At 38.5% G+C, this 17002-nt stretch overlaps 1 protein-coding gene across 2 annotated transcripts in view; it reads left to right on the forward strand.

Annotated features, from left to right (window-relative positions):
• Window positions 1-15619, forward strand: part of NUP107 (nucleoporin 107) — a 39316-nt gene extending 23697 nt beyond the window's left edge. For both annotated transcript variants that reach the window (XM_034770993.1, XM_034771003.1), the window contains 15 exons: window positions 743-819; window positions 1399-1458; window positions 4480-4625; window positions 4734-4782; window positions 6053-6122; window positions 6829-6947; window positions 7772-7810; window positions 9046-9196; window positions 10501-10607; window positions 11562-11664; window positions 11924-12084; window positions 12425-12550; window positions 13381-13494; window positions 14246-14413; window positions 15283-15619. In XM_034770993.1, the coding sequence (XP_034626884.1) occupies window positions 743-819; window positions 1399-1458; window positions 4480-4625; window positions 4734-4782; window positions 6053-6122; window positions 6829-6947; window positions 7772-7810; window positions 9046-9196; window positions 10501-10607; window positions 11562-11664; window positions 11924-12084; window positions 12425-12550; window positions 13381-13494; window positions 14246-14413; window positions 15283-15390 (1598 nt within the window). In that variant the 3' untranslated portion in view covers window positions 15391-15619. The remainder of the gene's footprint in view (window positions 1-742; window positions 820-1398; window positions 1459-4479; window positions 4626-4733; window positions 4783-6052; window positions 6123-6828; window positions 6948-7771; window positions 7811-9045; window positions 9197-10500; window positions 10608-11561; window positions 11665-11923; window positions 12085-12424; window positions 12551-13380; window positions 13495-14245; window positions 14414-15282) is intronic.
• Window positions 15620-17002: the final 1383 nt, after the last annotated feature.

Genomic DNA, 17002 nt, shown 5'->3' on the forward strand with positions numbered 1-17002 from the left:
TCACAGGATTGAGTCCTCTGTATCTGGATCTCCTATATCTCCTTATTTCTCCATGTCCCACCAGTGTACCCTGTATATAGCCTCTTTTTCCCACCCCAGAGTCTTCCTCTCGTATATACCCTTTCCAAGATGAGTGAGCACAGATCCATGTGCCAGTTGGCGCCCTGCCTTGCCATATTTTCTTTTAGCGAGGTATCCCTCAATCCATGTCCCTACCTCTGGCTCAGCCCAGCGGTGGGAGTAAAAAGGTCTGTTTATGTTTATTAAGTTTTTGTTTAAGAACAAAACTGCAGCTAAACTTTTGAAGTACACCTCTACCCCGATACAATGCGACCTGATATAACACTAATTTGGATATAACGCGGTAAAGGGGGGCAGGGCTGCACACTCTGGCGGAGCAAAGCAAGTTCGATATAACGCAGTTTCACCTATAACGCGGTAAGATTTTTTTGGCTTCCGAGGACAGTGTTATATCGTGGTAGAGGTGTATGGTAATTTTAAAACATGCTCACCACACTGCAGAAAAACAACTTCCTATTCTGTCTGTGGCACATAGTAGTCTAGTCCCCTGTGGGATGGTCCAATTTCAGTTGTGTTTAGTGTGCGGCTACTGAGTGGTGTTGGTGGCCTGTGATGTATACTGGAAGTCAGACTAATGATCTGGTAGTCCCTTCTGGCCTTGAACTCTGATTCTATGAAACTTCAAATACCCACTGCTTTTTAAATTATTCTTTACATATAGGAACAGAGCTGGAACCAGTGGAAGGGAATCCATATAGATGCATTTGGAAAATCAGTTGTTGGCGAATGGCAGAAGATGTAAGATAAATATTACGTGCTTGATATTGTTAATGGGTAAACTTTTTTTCCTGAAATCAAGTGATGCTGACACTCACTTCCATACAGCTGAATCTACCCTTTGTGCTTACATCTCAGGGGGATTTGTTTTCAGTGTTTCTGAAAGGATTCCTCAAGTGTGTAGTATATTTGTGTATCCTAATTAATCTGTGAAACTGGCATCATGACTGAGACAAATGGCTTAGGAAATATCTAAAAAGGATTAGTCCTTTTTTTAGAAATAAGAGCAAAACTGTAGATATTAGCTAAGATATCATTACAGGGACTGCTGATCTTCATTCTTCTCGGCATAAGATGATGTACTGGGGTCAGGAAAAATCTCCCCTTTCTCCCAACTCAATATAGTATTGCCTAATAAGGTATCTTGGGGGTTGGAGGTATATTTAGCCCTTCGTTGAAACAGCAGTCATTAACTATTCTTGGAAGCTGCTGAATTGACCCTGTTATAATGGATTGGTATCTAGTAAAATTTCAAGTGATTATGAGGTTGAACAAGAACTCTAATAGAGATGATTTTTTTTTTTTAAATGTATGTATTAGGAGCAGTTTAATAGATATGAGAGAGCAATCTACGCAGCACTCAGTGGGAACCTCAAACAGGTATGTGATCTTTCATGTAAGATAAGTACTACTTCTCTTGGTAAAATTGTATTTCTTTCTCATAGCTGAGAGCAGAATTTTAGATAGCTAGCACAGTCACTTGTGTAATGTTTGTAAAACCTAGTAAACAAGAAGATCGTAAACATGATAGACACCTTTACATCATTATCATATCTAAATTAAGCTAGCACAATTGAACGTTATAGGTTTTTTTTGTTTTTGTTTTGCTGGCTATCAATAGAGCCAATTCAGATTTTCCTGTTTTGGTCAATCCAGATTTCTAGTATTCTTTGATAGCTACACTAAACTAGCTTTCATATGACAGAAGTGTGAGATGGAAAAGGACCTAATGTGCTATTTAGTCCACCTCCCTGCTGATGCAAGAGTATTTCCCATTTATCTTCACTGTTTTGTGTGGTCTAGTTTTAAATCCTAACCAATAAGCCCCTCCCCACTTGATGAGATTATTCTACAATCTAATCTCACTGTCAGGCTTTTCCTATATTCAGCCAAATTGTGCCTTTTTCAGTTGTTTCCCATTACTCCTTTTAACACCTTAAATTATCCTCTTTTTCTTCTTCTTCTTGGTTTTAGACCTTTCACATATTTTTGGTATGGTTTCCCTGCCCCCATCTTTTATCACTAAAATATACTTATTAATTTTTCTTTCATTTCCTCAAAATGTAATCCTTCCAATTCCTTAAGGAGGGCACTAAGTATGTTGGCAGAAGCACCTTGACCTGGGAAAAGACAACTTTAAGTTCTACATTTAACTGTAACAACTCAAAGACCTGAGCATCATTGACACATCAGCAAAAATCTCTGCTCAATGTGTAGCTGTAATAAAAATAAACAAGATGTTAGGATTCTCAAGGAAAGGAATGGACAGTAGTACTGATAATATTACTATTTATTCACATAATGGAATTATGTGACCGTATCTGGGATATCATTTTCAGTTCTGGTCACTCTGTATCAAAAAGATATAGTAGAAAACTTTGGCTGATTTTGCACGTGGGATTAGACTGGGCACATTTATCATCTGGGAGGGGAATGAGTGCTTGTTTTGAGGATTTTTGCATGTAGTGTAGCTGTTGAGATTGCAAAGACATTTTGTAAGGGTAATTGAACTCCAGTTCAGCAACTAGAAAGGAAGAGGTGGATCTGTGGACTTAGTGGGATTGTGGGCAGGCTCAGCAGCTGAGGAAGGGTGGGTATCTTGTCAAGGGCTTGCTAGTAATATTGGTGCACCCATGATTCCTCTGTTACTTATATTTTTCTCATCAGCAATTTAAATAGAAATCCATGACTTAAATAGAAGCATGTCCATGATTGCTGCATATCCCATGCACTCTTCCCTTTGATTTCCACTGTCCACCCTTCTCAGAGGAAGCAAATGGGAAACTGCCTTGGAGGTGGCTGAGTCCCTTTCTATATAGGCATGAGATCCACCCAGGGAGTGCGCCCTATGACAGTCATGAGCGCAGTCAAGCCCCAAGTCCAGGCCCCAGAACTAGTTTTGATTGTCACTTCTGAATAATCTTTAGGTTGTTCTTTGCATCTGTTCCTACCTTTTGCTCTGAAACATTGTAAGCTTTTGGTGGTTGAATATCAGGGATTCATACTCTACTAAAGGGAGAGGAGTTAAAGTTAAGGGCCAATATTGGCACAAGAACAAATGGATATAAATTGACCATCAATAAGTTTAGCCTTGAAACTAGATGAAGGTTTCTAACCATCAAAGAAGCTAAGTTCTGGAACAGCCCTCCACGGGAAATAGTGCAGGCAAAAACCCAAAGTTTTAAGACTGAGCTCACTAAGTTTATGGAGAGGATGGTATTGCTATTGCAGGCAATCTCCTATGGCCTACCTGTGACTACTATTGGCAAATCTTTCCAGTGGCCGGAGATAGGCCACTGGATGGAGGAGGGGGGAACCCTCTGAGTTACTACAGAGATTTTTTTTCCCAGGTGTCCAGCGGGGGTGTGGGTGGGGTGTGGGTGTGTCTTCCCCACATACACCGGGTCTAGCCGATCGCCATATTTGGTGTCAGGAAGGAATAGGAATTTCCCCCAGCTCAGATTTGCGGAGACCCTGGGGAGGGGTTTCGCCTTCCTCTGCAGCATGGGGTATGAATCACTTGCTGGTCTAAACTAGCATAAGTGGTGGCTTCTCTATAACTTGAAGTCTTTAAATTAATATATGAGGACTTCAGTAACTCTGTTAGAGATTATGGGCCTGTTGCAGGAGTGGGTGGGTGAGGTTCTGTGGCCGGCAATGTGCAGGAGGTCAAACTAGCTCATGATGGTCCCTTCTGGCCTTAAAGTCTGAGTCTAAATAGAGGACATTCAGAAAGTGGAAAAGAAGAATGAATGGAGGCATGGACTGGCAATTGTTTACGTTGGAGAGGAGATGAAGAAAAGGGGATGTGATAAAAGTATACAAAATCATGATGGCATAGAGAAGGTAGATTGGGCCCTGGTCTTCACTCTTTGTATAACAGAATGGGGATGTTCAATAAAATTGAAAAGCATCAAATTTAAAACTGATAAAAGGCGAAACTTTTTAACACACTGTAGTATTTGCTTGTGGAACTCATTGCCACAACATGTTGCTGATGCCAAGAGCTTAGCATGATTCAGAAAATGATTGGGCATAAAGGCTGGAATTTTCAAATGAGCTTGATTTGGGTACCTTGCTCCTTTAGGTCCTTTTGAAAATCTGTGTAATATAGGTAGGAAAAACTTGGAGGTACAATACTAAGGATTAAAAATATAAAAGAAGCTAAGTGTTTTGGAAGATACAGAAACCCTCACGATTCTGGGCATAATAAAACCAACTTCTAACTAATGGGTTTGGGCTACAGCAGGATTTCTTGTGCCTTTCTTTGACCCATCAGAGGCCACTGTTCGAGACAGGATACTGGACTATATGGGCCATAGATGGGATCCCATATGGCCACTACATCTTTGATATTTCTCTAGATCTGTTAATTCAGACTTTTTTCTTTTTAATATGAAGCTTCTTCCAGTTTGTGATACCTGGGAAGATACAGTCTGGGCATATTTCCGGGTCATGGTGGATTCGCTGGTAGAGCAGGAAATCCGTACATCCGTAATGACCACAGAGGAACTGGAAGAGCTCCCTAGAGAGTATTTAGAAACAAAGTAAGTCTTTAGTACTATTGTGCACTTTAACTTCAATAAAGGTCATATGTGATCTGCCGTCATTCAAATTAACTGTTTCTGTACCTTCATTTTTCTCTTATTTTGAAGCTGGACTTTAGAAAAGGTTTTTGAAGAACTCCAGGCTACAGACAAAAAGGTAAATACTTAATACAGAACTTCCAGTCAATGTTTTTGTGAATTTATATTGTCCCAGGGAACTGCTTTTAATCCAGTATTTAACAGAATGATCTCAAATATGCACTGGGACTGAAGAAATCAATGGCAAGCTCTTTTTGTAAAAAAGAAAGTCATTTGGTTTTAATCTCCTTCTAAAAGGTTCTATTATAGATTTCCAAGCATTTTCTTGCCTCCACAGGGGATATTTTTTTGAATGCAAATGAATTAAGTTGCAAAATTCTTCCCCTCACCCCCACAGCCAGCCCATTTGACAATGACAGGAATACAGGCAACTTAAAAACCCTCAAATTCAAAAAATGAGGTACACTTGACCCCAACTTCCTCTGCCAAACTGGCTGACTATACTGAAGAAACAGTGAAGCTGACTTTCAAGTGCTCTCAAATGTACAAAGTAGGAAAAATGAAAAAAAAAGAATTTTTCCCTAATCTTGTTTCTTGTACCAATACTAGATAAAAATGTTCGTGTGAGATTTGGTTCAGTGTCCCTTTAAGAGGTTTCAGCTTTTGCATACTATGCATAGTAGGAATCTGAACAGTGTAAGATTTTCACTTAAGTATGTCACACATCCATAGTACCTTTAACATCCAGGGTGTTAATTACATTTTTTGCACAAGATTAGACTGAAGAAGACCTATTTATTTATCCCCTGTTAAATATTCACTTGATAACATGCAGAGAAATATGATTTAACAAGCAAACCCATATATATACATTCACACACCCCTACCTAGTTATCCCCATAATGTCAAATTGTTTAAGACCTTTACAGTTGCATCTCTAGTATGTTCCATGCATTAGTTCCTCAAGGCACACAGGCTTTTCTTTGTGTATGTATGTCTGGGCTTCACTTCTTGTCTGTTGCTCTAGTAGTTTTGTGCAATCCTTTTTCTCTTACCTTTCGAATTGTATACATCTCCATCATGCTCTTTTATTCTCACTAAGAGCACAAACATAGATTTTTTTTTTTTATTTTTTTTTCCCCTAACAGCATTAATTTCTTAGACATCCTTTTCTTCCCCTCCCCCAATTCTACCATTCTTTTCTTATGTGGCACCCATAGTATCTGACAGTACTCCAGGTGTATACTCTCCTGCACTTTGCACAGTACCCTGTTCTCAGCATAGTTATTTGATTCAGGTTAGCCCTCATCAGAGAGGGACCCTATTCTATTATGGGTAACACTGTATGGTGTATATGGTTTTCACAGGAAACGTGAACTGTTTTTCAGAGAGTTTTAGAGGAGAACCAAGAACACTATCATGTGATTCAGAAGTTCATTATTTTGGGAGATGTGGATGGTAAGCTTTGTTTTTTTACTTTTTTTCAAAGGTCAATTTCTTTTATTATTTATAGTTACTTTTATGGGAACTTACAAGTGAAAATGTTTCCTAACTTCTAACCGTGCAAACTCAGTCTGAAAGTCAAGCTGATTTCAAATCTGGCTTGCATGATGCCAACAATAAAGATTCTACAATCGGAACTTTAGCTCTGCCTCCTCGACTAGTATTGACCTCAACAGTCCAAGCAGAAGCAAAATGTAGTAAAATATAACTTAGTCAGAAAAGCATGCAGATTCTTCTGAATACATATGGGAAGAAGACTGGTGGAATAAAAATGTCGTTATTGTTCAGATTAGAACAGCACGTTGAGGGCTATGCTTTAATAAGACAGGGGAGGGATAGCTCAGTGGTTTGAGCATCGGCCTGCTAAACCCAGGGTTGTGAGTTCAATCCTTGAGGGGGCCAATTAGGGATCTGGAGCAAAATCAGTACTTGGTTCTGCTAGCGAAGGCAGGGGGCTGGACTCAATGACCTTCTGGGGTCCCTTCCAGTTCTATGAGATAGGTATATCTCCATATATATGGATATAGTCCTGTTGGAACGTTCTAGCTCTCACACTTTGTTTTTATTTGTTGTATTTTACAAATACATTGTTTTGAAATATTTCTCAGCTGTCTTCTCCCCCACTGTAAAGCTAATGTAGACATGTACTTTGTGGCTACAGGCTTGATGGATGAATTTAACAAATGGCTTTCCAAAGACAGAAGTGTGCTCCCAGGGCACCTCCTTCGGTTCATGACTCACCTTATTCTGTTTTTCCGCACTGTGGGACTGCAGACAAAGGTAAATTCCATTTGTTTTATTTAATTATATTCTGCCTCTTGACTGACACACACACACACACACACACACACACACACACACACACACTGTACACAAATTGCTAATAAACTGCCCTTAATGGATGAGTTGTTGATCCTAGAATCCAAAGTAACACTCAAAACAAAAAAAAGTAAAGCGGTACAAAAAGACAACCAAATCCTAAATACAATTAATATATCTTACAGTTCTTGCCAAATTTTTTTCCAAGGTGAACAAATGCCAATCAGAGGAGCTATTTACTGATCAAGACCGTACTGCCAAGCTCACTGTTTTAGGCATTGGCATTAAGAGCATCTCAGCTACTCTGAGTATGAGGCAAGAAGAGGTCTCTCCAAGAACCTGGTATCAGACCATTCAGGGTTTTAAAGACCATGACTAACAGCTGGAATTGTACCTGGTACTATGGGCTTGTAAGCACCTCTACTTAAATAGTAAGCTGCTTCATTCTGCACCAGCTGAAGCTTTCAGGTATTTATCAAGCATAGCACGTTGTCAACTAGAGGCTAGGTGACAAAAGATGTGGACTGACTAAGAAAGGAGTAGTTGTAACCTCACAGAATCATGGAAATGTAGGGCTGAGAGGGATTCAAAAGTCCAGTCCAGCCCCGTTTTGAGGCAGGGTCAAATAAACCTAAACCATTCCTGACAGTGATATTCTGCTAGCTCTGTGTCTGCATCTAACCTTGGCAATCTTATGAGTGCAATGGGAAAAATGGCAAAAAGAGATGTATAGTTGCTTTCACTGTTGTTTTACTTAAAATTTAAATCTTTTTTTTCCAATTAAGGAGGAAGTCTCTGTTGAAATCTTAAAGACCTACATTCAGGTAAGCTTTCAAAAGTATAGGGGCTTTTTCTGCTCTGCTCAGCTGTGGTTGGGGGTAGAGGAATAACAGGCAGCTTTAAAATTACTGTAGCATATTTTAATGCAACAAATGGAAACACTTGAGGGAGAGCTATGAAAAATATTAATTTAATGCATCCCACTAGATGCACAGGAACTCACTTGCACATACTAGAGCTTGTGTTAGCAATGCCTAGGGACATGTCTATGCTTACCTGGTATTGATGCTGTGGTGATCGATGCACCCGCTAAATCGACCGCAGATCGTTCTCCCGTCAACTCCGGTATTCCACCGGAATAAGAAGCGTAAGGTAAATCAACAGGAGAGTGTCTCCCGTCGACCCAGTGCGGTGTAGTCACCGCAGTAAGTTGACCTAAGCTACGTCAACTCCAGCTACCTTATCCACGTAGCTGGAGTTGTGTAACTTAAGTCGACTTACCCCCTGTAGTGTAGACAAGGCCTAAGTGAGAACCAGTTTGATAGACCCCTGCCTGTAAATGAAGATTCAATTGAATCTTTTTGTCTAATCTTGCTTTTTAGAAATGTGTGTTCTGCATTCTGATACTCATCATGATGGTGGGCGGTGTATATATGTTAAAAAATAGAAACTGAATATAGAATGGGTTCTGTACAGAAGCTTTATTCGACATTGGTGAGGCCTCATCTGGAATACTGTGTCCAGTTTTGGGCCCCACACTACAAGAAGGATGTGGAAAAATTGGAAAGAGTCCAGCGGAGGGCAACAAAAATGATTAGGGGTCTGGAGCACATGACTTATGAGGAGAGGCTGAGAGAACTGGGATTGTTTAGTCTCCAGAAGAGAAGAATGAGGGGGGATTTGATAGCAGCCTTCAACTACCTGAAGGGGGATTCCAAAGAGGATGGAGCTCGGCTGTTCTCAGTGGTGGCAGATGACAGAACAAGGAGCAATGGTCTCAGGTTGCAGTGGGGGAGGTCCAGGTTGGATATCAGGAAAAACTATTTCACTAGGAGGGTGGTGAAACACTGGAATGCGTTACCTAGGGAGGTGGTGGAGTCTCCTTCCTTGGAGGTTTTTAAGGCCCGGCTTGACAAAGCCCTGGCTGGGATGATTTAGCTGGGAATTGGTCCTGCTTTGAGCAGGGGGTTGGACTAGATGACCTCTTGAGGTCCCTTCCAACTCTGATATTCTATGATTCTATGATTCTATATTCATTACTGTTGGTTTTAATCTGCAGCGGTTGGTAAGTGAGAAGCACACAGATCTAATAGCATTTTATGTCAGCCACTTACCTCAGGAGCTAGCTGTTGCTCAATATGCTGTATTTTTGGAAGATGTCACTGAAACTGAGCAACGTCACCACTGCCTTGAACTAGCAAAGGAAGCAGGTAAGAAATGCTGATGTTAGCCTTATAAGCTTTTTCTGCCTTTGATGTTACCTTTCAGAAACATTAGTTCCATTATTACTAATCCCAGCTACACAAATGTTGTTGGTCAGTTTTTACTATTTTCAGTTACACTAAATTTATAACATTTTTGTGAACAGTTACATTTTTAGGACTGGCCTGTTTTTCAGGAGGATCAGTCTCTTTATAACTGTTCCCTGGAATTGGATTTTTCTTTCTAAATTAACCTGTTACATTTTTTTAACATGCAGTCACTTCCGAACGAGATAACTTGGCATTTGTTTCGTAACTGCCTGACTGATCCATGTATCCTTATTTTTGCAATGAGTTGGCCGAGGCTTTCGTGATTCCTACCCAGGCCTGAATTAAAGAGCATGCAACGAAGGCTGTTGTCAGACCCATGTACTGACTCAAGGATTTGGCAGAGCTATGAAGCTCACTGTCCCTCTCCCTTCCTGCTTACATTGCTGCTTTCTAATACTCCATTGTGGTTGTAAAATTAAAGTACAACCTTTCCCTTTCTCTCCTCCCCACTGAACAAAACTCCAGGTAAATGCCCAGCTTTGCTGCTTGCCTGGGAGAGGCCCTACTGTCACGTTCAAACTGGAATCTCTTGCATAGAAGTATCTTTACTGTGGTGCTGTCTAATCTGTTGGTCAATGCAGCTTCTATGCATGTCCTCTGGTTCATAAATACCCTTTCATCAAGGAAATATTCTGCCTCCTTTTTGTGTTGTTTTGTTCTGAAACAGTACACTTTTTATTTAGAAAACAAGACAATATGGCAATATAAGTATACTTTCTTTATATTCATAATTGGAAGGGTGTCTATTTTTTCTTTAGCATTTTTATTCATTTTCCAGAGACAATTTAGCTAAGATAACATCTCTTGCCAAACGAGTTACTGATACAAAATCTACAAAGGCACTGCTGTGAGGTTCCCTTAGTCTCTAGACTATTAAATCAGTTGTGTTGCCTTCTTTAGTCCAGGGTTCTGGGAATAGGTGGATCTCAAAATATGTGCCTATATATCAGTCCTACTACACAGACAGAAAAGCATACCTTAACTTTAATTGTTTTACTGTCCCTTCCCACTGTTTGATTTTTTTTTCTTTAAAAACTCAAATGTCATTCTCCTTAATGCTGATTTTCAATTTTGCATTTCAAAATCATATGGGTCAGCCTTGCAGTGAGCACAGTCATACAAGAATGACTAACACTAAAACAAAATGATTGATACACTTCCTATAAAGATTGATTTAAGATATAATTTTATCTTAAACTTAGGTCTGGATGTTGCAACCATAACAAAAACTGTTGTTGAAAACATTCGCAAGAAAGATACTGGCGAGTTCACTCACCATGACCTTGCACTAGATACAGGCACAACAGAGGTAAATGTCTATGTACAGATTTCAGCCAGCAGTACAAAAATTCCAGAGTGCAATATGCTTTACCGACAGTGTCCATATTTCTGTTTTCAAGCAAATGCAGAAAGCATGTGCAAGAGAGTGACACTTACTCTAGCGGGAGGTAGGCAAAGAGGTGAAACAAGTGAATTCATATTGTGGGTTTGGTTTTTGCATCTCTTGATCTTTCATGGCTGCAGTATGTGTTGATTATATCCACTCTTCAGAGAGTAAACAGTGAATGGAGTTGAAGTCAGGAACGCACCTCTGGCAAGGATGTGAAAGTGGTGAAGAGCTTCTTATAAATTTGGAAAACTAAATTTTCACCCTGATGTAAGAGCATGTGCATTTGTTCTGTCTGTCTTCTCCATCTCAAGAACAAGTTTTTGATCTGACCTCACTTTAGCACATTACTGACCGGCATACCTAAATTAAGGTGGAAAATGAAAACTTGTCTCCTGCCTTAGGGTCGTTGTCAACACCACTCAACAGCAGCTAAGCAGTACTTTGGGGATCATGATACTGTAATTAGCCATGAACTCACTTTTCCAAAGTATGGTATGTGAGCAACTGGCCGAGTGGAGCTAGAGGAACCATTTGGCAAATATGTAATATTTCAGTCTATCCAACAAACTGTTTTCTTTTAAAGAAATAGAGGCAAGATTTTGAGATGCAAATCAGCCGCTTGTCCAGTGGATAGTAATTAACTGAAACTTTGACTGGAATAGATTTGGGGTGGAATTAGGCTACCAGAGAATGTTTGTTTTTCCCAAATCTTTTGGTAGTAAAACTGTGATTAAACCAGTCTACCATAAGCGTCCCATAATGCTGTCTGGAGACTTCTTGGTAGGACACTATTTAATGCCCAGAGCCAAGTGTATTTAACTTTTTGCTTTACCCTTGAAAAAGATCTCAAGTCTACTAAATATGCTTTTACAGGAAGATCGCTTGAAGATTGATGTGATTGACTGGCTGGTATTTGATCCTGCACAGCGGGCTGAAGCACTTAAGCAAAGCAATGCTATAATGAGGAAGTTCTTGGGTACTATCATTTTACAGATTTTATTTGTGTAGTAGATTTTAACATAGTCTCATTGACAATTAGTCTCTGCAATCTAAGAACATTAGATTTGGACTAAAATCATATAGCTCATTAAAGAACATGACTAGGACAATGAAGAGGGTCAAGTATCCTCCATCTTGAAATTATAGCAAAATTGTATCATAAGTTTGTCACCAGCATTAACCAATTTTATAATAACATTATAAAAGTACTGAAATTCTAAATTGCATTGTCTCAGCATCCAAGAAACATGAAGCAGCAAAAGATGTATTTGTGAAGATTCCACAAGATTCCATAGCAGAAATATACAATCAATGGGAGGAACAAGGAATGGATAGTCCGCTTCCAGCTGAAGATGACAATGCTATAAGAGAGCATTTATGTATCAGAGCATACCTGGTGAGAATCAAATGCACTAAACGTTGGGTACTTGAAATCACTTACGGGTAACTATAATTTTTGCCTGTTATATTAGGATTGGAAATGGCTCTAGAGAAGCATGTACATATTTGAGCATGTACATATAATGTACACTGTAGTTGAAATGTTACAAAGTGGTGGTGGTTTTTCTGCACTGTTGACAAATGTTGACTCTTGAGTAACTTTGGAGAAGTAAGATGTGCTAAATTCTTCTATTATAAAAAATTTAACAAGGAGATCGATGTAACCGAGCAATTCACAGATCAATCAAAGTCTGAGTAGCAATCTTTAGCAAATGTTTTTTTCCCATGCAATTTAGGAAGCCCATGAAACGTTCAATGAGTGGTTTAAACACATGAACTCAGCTCCACAGAAGCCTATTTTAGTGCCACAAGCAAGCTTCACTGAGAGAGTGGCCCATGAACATAAAGAGAAGAAGTATGAGGTATACAGAATGTGTAGATGTTAGTCTCAAAGTTTGTTGACAAAATATGTTGAAATGTAAAAATTATCACACAAATACTCTACATTCCAATAGTCCCTGTTTCAGAGGGACAGTCCACTTTTAATACAGTAGAAATGTACTAATTCACATTGATTGGGAGATCCATTTTGTGAATTACTGAATTTTGAATAATGAAAATGAATTTTAAAAAAATCAAACATAGTAAGGCTACTGCCTTATAAAGCGCTCCTATATTTTACGACTGTATTTAATCTTTATTTATAGTACTTCATAATATACTAGTAAATATTCTATTGTATTATTAAGACTGAATATTTTTACAAAATTATACAAGACCTAACTACTACATTCTGCTAATAAATCTTCACTGGACAGTGAGGGAGAATGCTGTTTTGTGTGATGATCTATTGTATTTTACTATCCTCTTATCTCCTCTTATAAAAGATGTTGCAGGTTTTTCTCACCTAAAGACCCTCTTTATAGACTTCACATGTTGGCAAGTACAAAATATACTGTAGTTTAATTGAAACATGCAATCTTGTTCTGGAGAATATGAAAATAAGTTGTCAAAATATTATCATCTTCCTCTTATGTCTGCTTCGAAGCAGACACAATCTGTTTAACTTTCTTTATGTAGGTAATTAAGCATGCATGACAATGTCTATTACCAGCTGGCATTTCAGCCAGCAGCTAAAATTTAATACTTTTTATTTAGAATTAGGTCTGTCAATGTCTATACATTAGATTAAAATATCGGTTCTATTAAAATAGGCCTTGGATATTCTGTTTACTCTGTTTTTCTCCTTCAGATGGATTATGGTATTTGGAAAGGTCTCTTGGATGCTGTAACAGCTGATGTGAAAGAGAAAATGTACAATGTCTTGCTATTTGTTGATGGAGGATGGATGGTTGATGTCAGAGAGGTAAAATGCACTCTTGTACCTCAGAACAGGCCTCCAAAAAGCTGTTTCTACCCAATAATAGGAGACATTAGTACTTCCCAGTTTCACTTGCTGTTGCTGCTCAGTTACAATTCACTCTGGTGACTTGACTATCACCATGAATGGATTTTTCTTTTCCCCCATGGTTGGGAATATGAGAATTGCCCTATCAAGTCCAGAGACCTGTCTCTGGCAGTGTTTAGTACCAGATTCATCAGAGGAGGTATAAGAAACCATGTAGTGGACATTTAAAGAATAGCGTGCTCACAGGAGTAGTTTCTTCTAAACTCCTTCAACTAGTGGCTGGCTTCTGCTCTGCTTGAGATCAGAATGTGAATTTTCAGGATAAATCTACCTGAAAGAAGTTTACACAATACATTAAATATGGTTGGAAAACATGGACTGCCTTAACTGGACACAGGCAAAATGTGGAGTTAGCAACCAGTCTGACTACACTTAGGGAAAAATACCCTATTATGAAACTTAATTTCCTTTTGTTATTTTTTAATTTAAGGAAAATCATTTTCTTTGCAATACAATAATCATTTGTAGATTGATTTTAAGTCTTCCAAACTTGTAAATATGTGTTAGCTGTTTCCACTATATTTTGCTGCATGACTTCTTAGCCCTGACAGTTAGAATTGGGCAGAAGTACTGTTGCTTTGTGAGGACAATATAATAAAACCTAGTAAAGAAATGTACTTGTAACTAATGCATGCTTTTCTATGGTAAGGATGCTGAAGATGACCCTGAACGAACACATCAGATGATCTTGCTGCGAAAACTGTGCCTGCCTATGATTTGCTTTCTACTTCATACGGTTTTACACAGCACCAGACAGTACCAGGAATGCCTGAGACTCGCTGATGTGGTCGCTTCAGAGCGACACAAGCTCTATGTGGTGAGACAGAGCTCAAAACCACTTATTTATTTGCATTTTAAATCTAATGTAAAGAAATCCACAATTGTTTAGTAAAGTTAAAACTACTGATTGTGTTTGTAAATGAAGTCATGAAGCTACAGTTAGAAAAACAAACACTAGGTCATACTGTTTAATCTTGTTACTTGCAACAGTAAAGGATTTCCTGACAGTTAACCCTTTATGCAAGTTTTTTGCTATACTTTCTTTCAAAGTTGTTAAATGCCATGAGAATTACACAGAAAATATTCATTCTTCTGCATAGTGCCATTGGTGTGGTTTTGGTATTTTATTTTTTTTTAAATTGCATTAAGAGAGATTTATTGCCTTGCCATTACATTTCATTGCTGGTAAAGATCTTATTGAGCCAGTACTCGCTTGATACAGTGTACCAGGGTTTTGTAAATTTAATACTTTTATGTTTCTAGTCCTTATGGCTGTGAAAAAAATCTTTTTCCTGTGTGAATCAGAAAGGGACTATCTTACCTGCAAACTCTGCAAACCATCAACTGTAAGAGCTCTGACCTGCCCAGCTCAAGTGGCATTGACTCTGAAGCCTAATGACAACAAACATATGTTAATATTACCTATTTCCCTGCTGATCTTTTTAGTGGAAACATCAAGCTGTCCTGAGTTAGTGAGTGGGTTTTGAGGTTGGTTGGACGTACTCTGTCACTCTCTTCCAATCCTGACACCTGATCATGGAGTTCTTTATTCTAACCTATTTGTCAGACCAAGTGTTGAGACTGCCTAGACATAAGTTGAGCAGCATACTTAAACCACTGTTTACAGATGAGACAGATTTGCAAGTAAAGAAGCTATGACCTCATGTATATATCTTTTATTTTCAGGTGTTTTCTAAGGAAGAACTCAGAAAGCTGCTACAGAAGCTGAGGGAGTCTTCTCTAATGCTTTTGGACCAGGGTCTTGATCCTCTGGGATATGAAATTCAATCGTAGTTCTACCATTCTAGTATTGACAGGAACTTTTGAATGGCATTATGAATGGGAAGTCTGGACATCCTGTTCTGTTTGAAAAATACATGAACTTTTGGGGTAATGTCTTTTGTAAAATTAAATTCAGATTTGAATATCTGTAATTGAAAAATGCTGACTAAATACTTGATGCAAGTTCATATACAGTCTTTTCTTTAATGTTTTTCCAATAAAATTGCTTCATAAGCAGAAACCCTAATGTTTGTTGATTCTAACGTAAAAGTGTACATTAAGGCCTCAGTGCTGCAAGTGACTCCAGATATGTGAACAGCCCCCTGCACTTGCTTAATCAGGCAGTTCCACAGGAGCCACTTGTGGACTGGAACAGTCAGCCACCAGCAGAAGAAGAATGGATCATGGCTTCTGAACCTCAGTTGAGGAAGAAGGCTGTGCTGGTTAGAAACTAAGTGAAGGTAGCTATAAACATAATACATATTAAAACAAATGGAATAATGGGGAAGTTGATGGTAGGGAACTTTAATATAGCAGAAGTTAGGAATTCTAGAAAACTGATAGAGAAGCAAAGGGACACAGGGAGAAATCTATGACCAGCATAGTTAAGGACAATAAAAAGGAGTTTCTTAAATACATTGGGAACAAAAAGAATTCTGACAATGGTGTATTGGTCCATTACTAGACAGAAATGGTAGAATTATCAGTAATGATGCAGAAAAGTCAGAAGTGTTCAATAAATATTTCTGTTCTGTATTTGAGGAACAAAGATCTCATCATATGGTCATAACTCTTTCCATTCCACTAGTCGCTTGGTAGAATGTTAAACACAAACTGTGAAGTTCGACATTTTTAAATCCGGCCCAGATAACTTGCCTCCAAGAGTTTTAAAAGAGCTGGTTCAGGAGCTTGCAGGACTGTTCATGTTGATTTTCAATAAGTCTTGGAGCACTGGGGAAGCTCCGAAGACTGGAAGAAAGCTAATGATGTGCCATTTTTTAAAAAGGAAATGGAATGACTCAGGTAACTATAGGCATGTCAGCCTGACGTCAATTCTGGGCAAGATAATGGAGTGGCTGATACAGGGCTCAATTAATAAAGGATTAAAGAAGGGTAATGTAATTAATGCATATTAAGATGGGTTTATTGAAAATGGATCCTGCCAACTAACTTGATATCTTTGAAGAGATTACAAGTTTGGTTGATAAAGATAATACCACTGATGTTATATACTTAGACTTCTATAAGGCATTTGACTTGGTGATACATGAGATTTTCATTTAAAAAAAAAAAACTAGAACAATATGGATTAAAAACTTATTGTAATTTAATTGTAAATGGGAAATTGCCATCAAGCAGATGTATTTACAGTTGGATCTCTCAGGGATTGGTACTTGGTCCGATGCTATTTAATGTTTTCAATCAATGACCTGGAAGAAAACGAAACCATCAATGAAAGTTTGCAAATGACACATACAGTGAGGGAGTGGTAAATAATGAAGTCAGTGGTTCAGAGCGATCTGTATCACTTGATAAACTGGGTGCAAGCAAACAATATGCATTTTAACACAGCTAAATGAATACATCTAGGAACAAAGAATGCAGGTCATTCTTACAGGATGGG

This window comes from Trachemys scripta, chromosome 1, assembly GCF_013100865.1.
Source record: "Trachemys scripta elegans isolate TJP31775 chromosome 1, CAS_Tse_1.0, whole genome shotgun sequence".
In the NCBI taxonomy this organism is placed as follows: Eukaryota; Metazoa; Chordata; order Testudines; family Emydidae; genus Trachemys; species Trachemys scripta.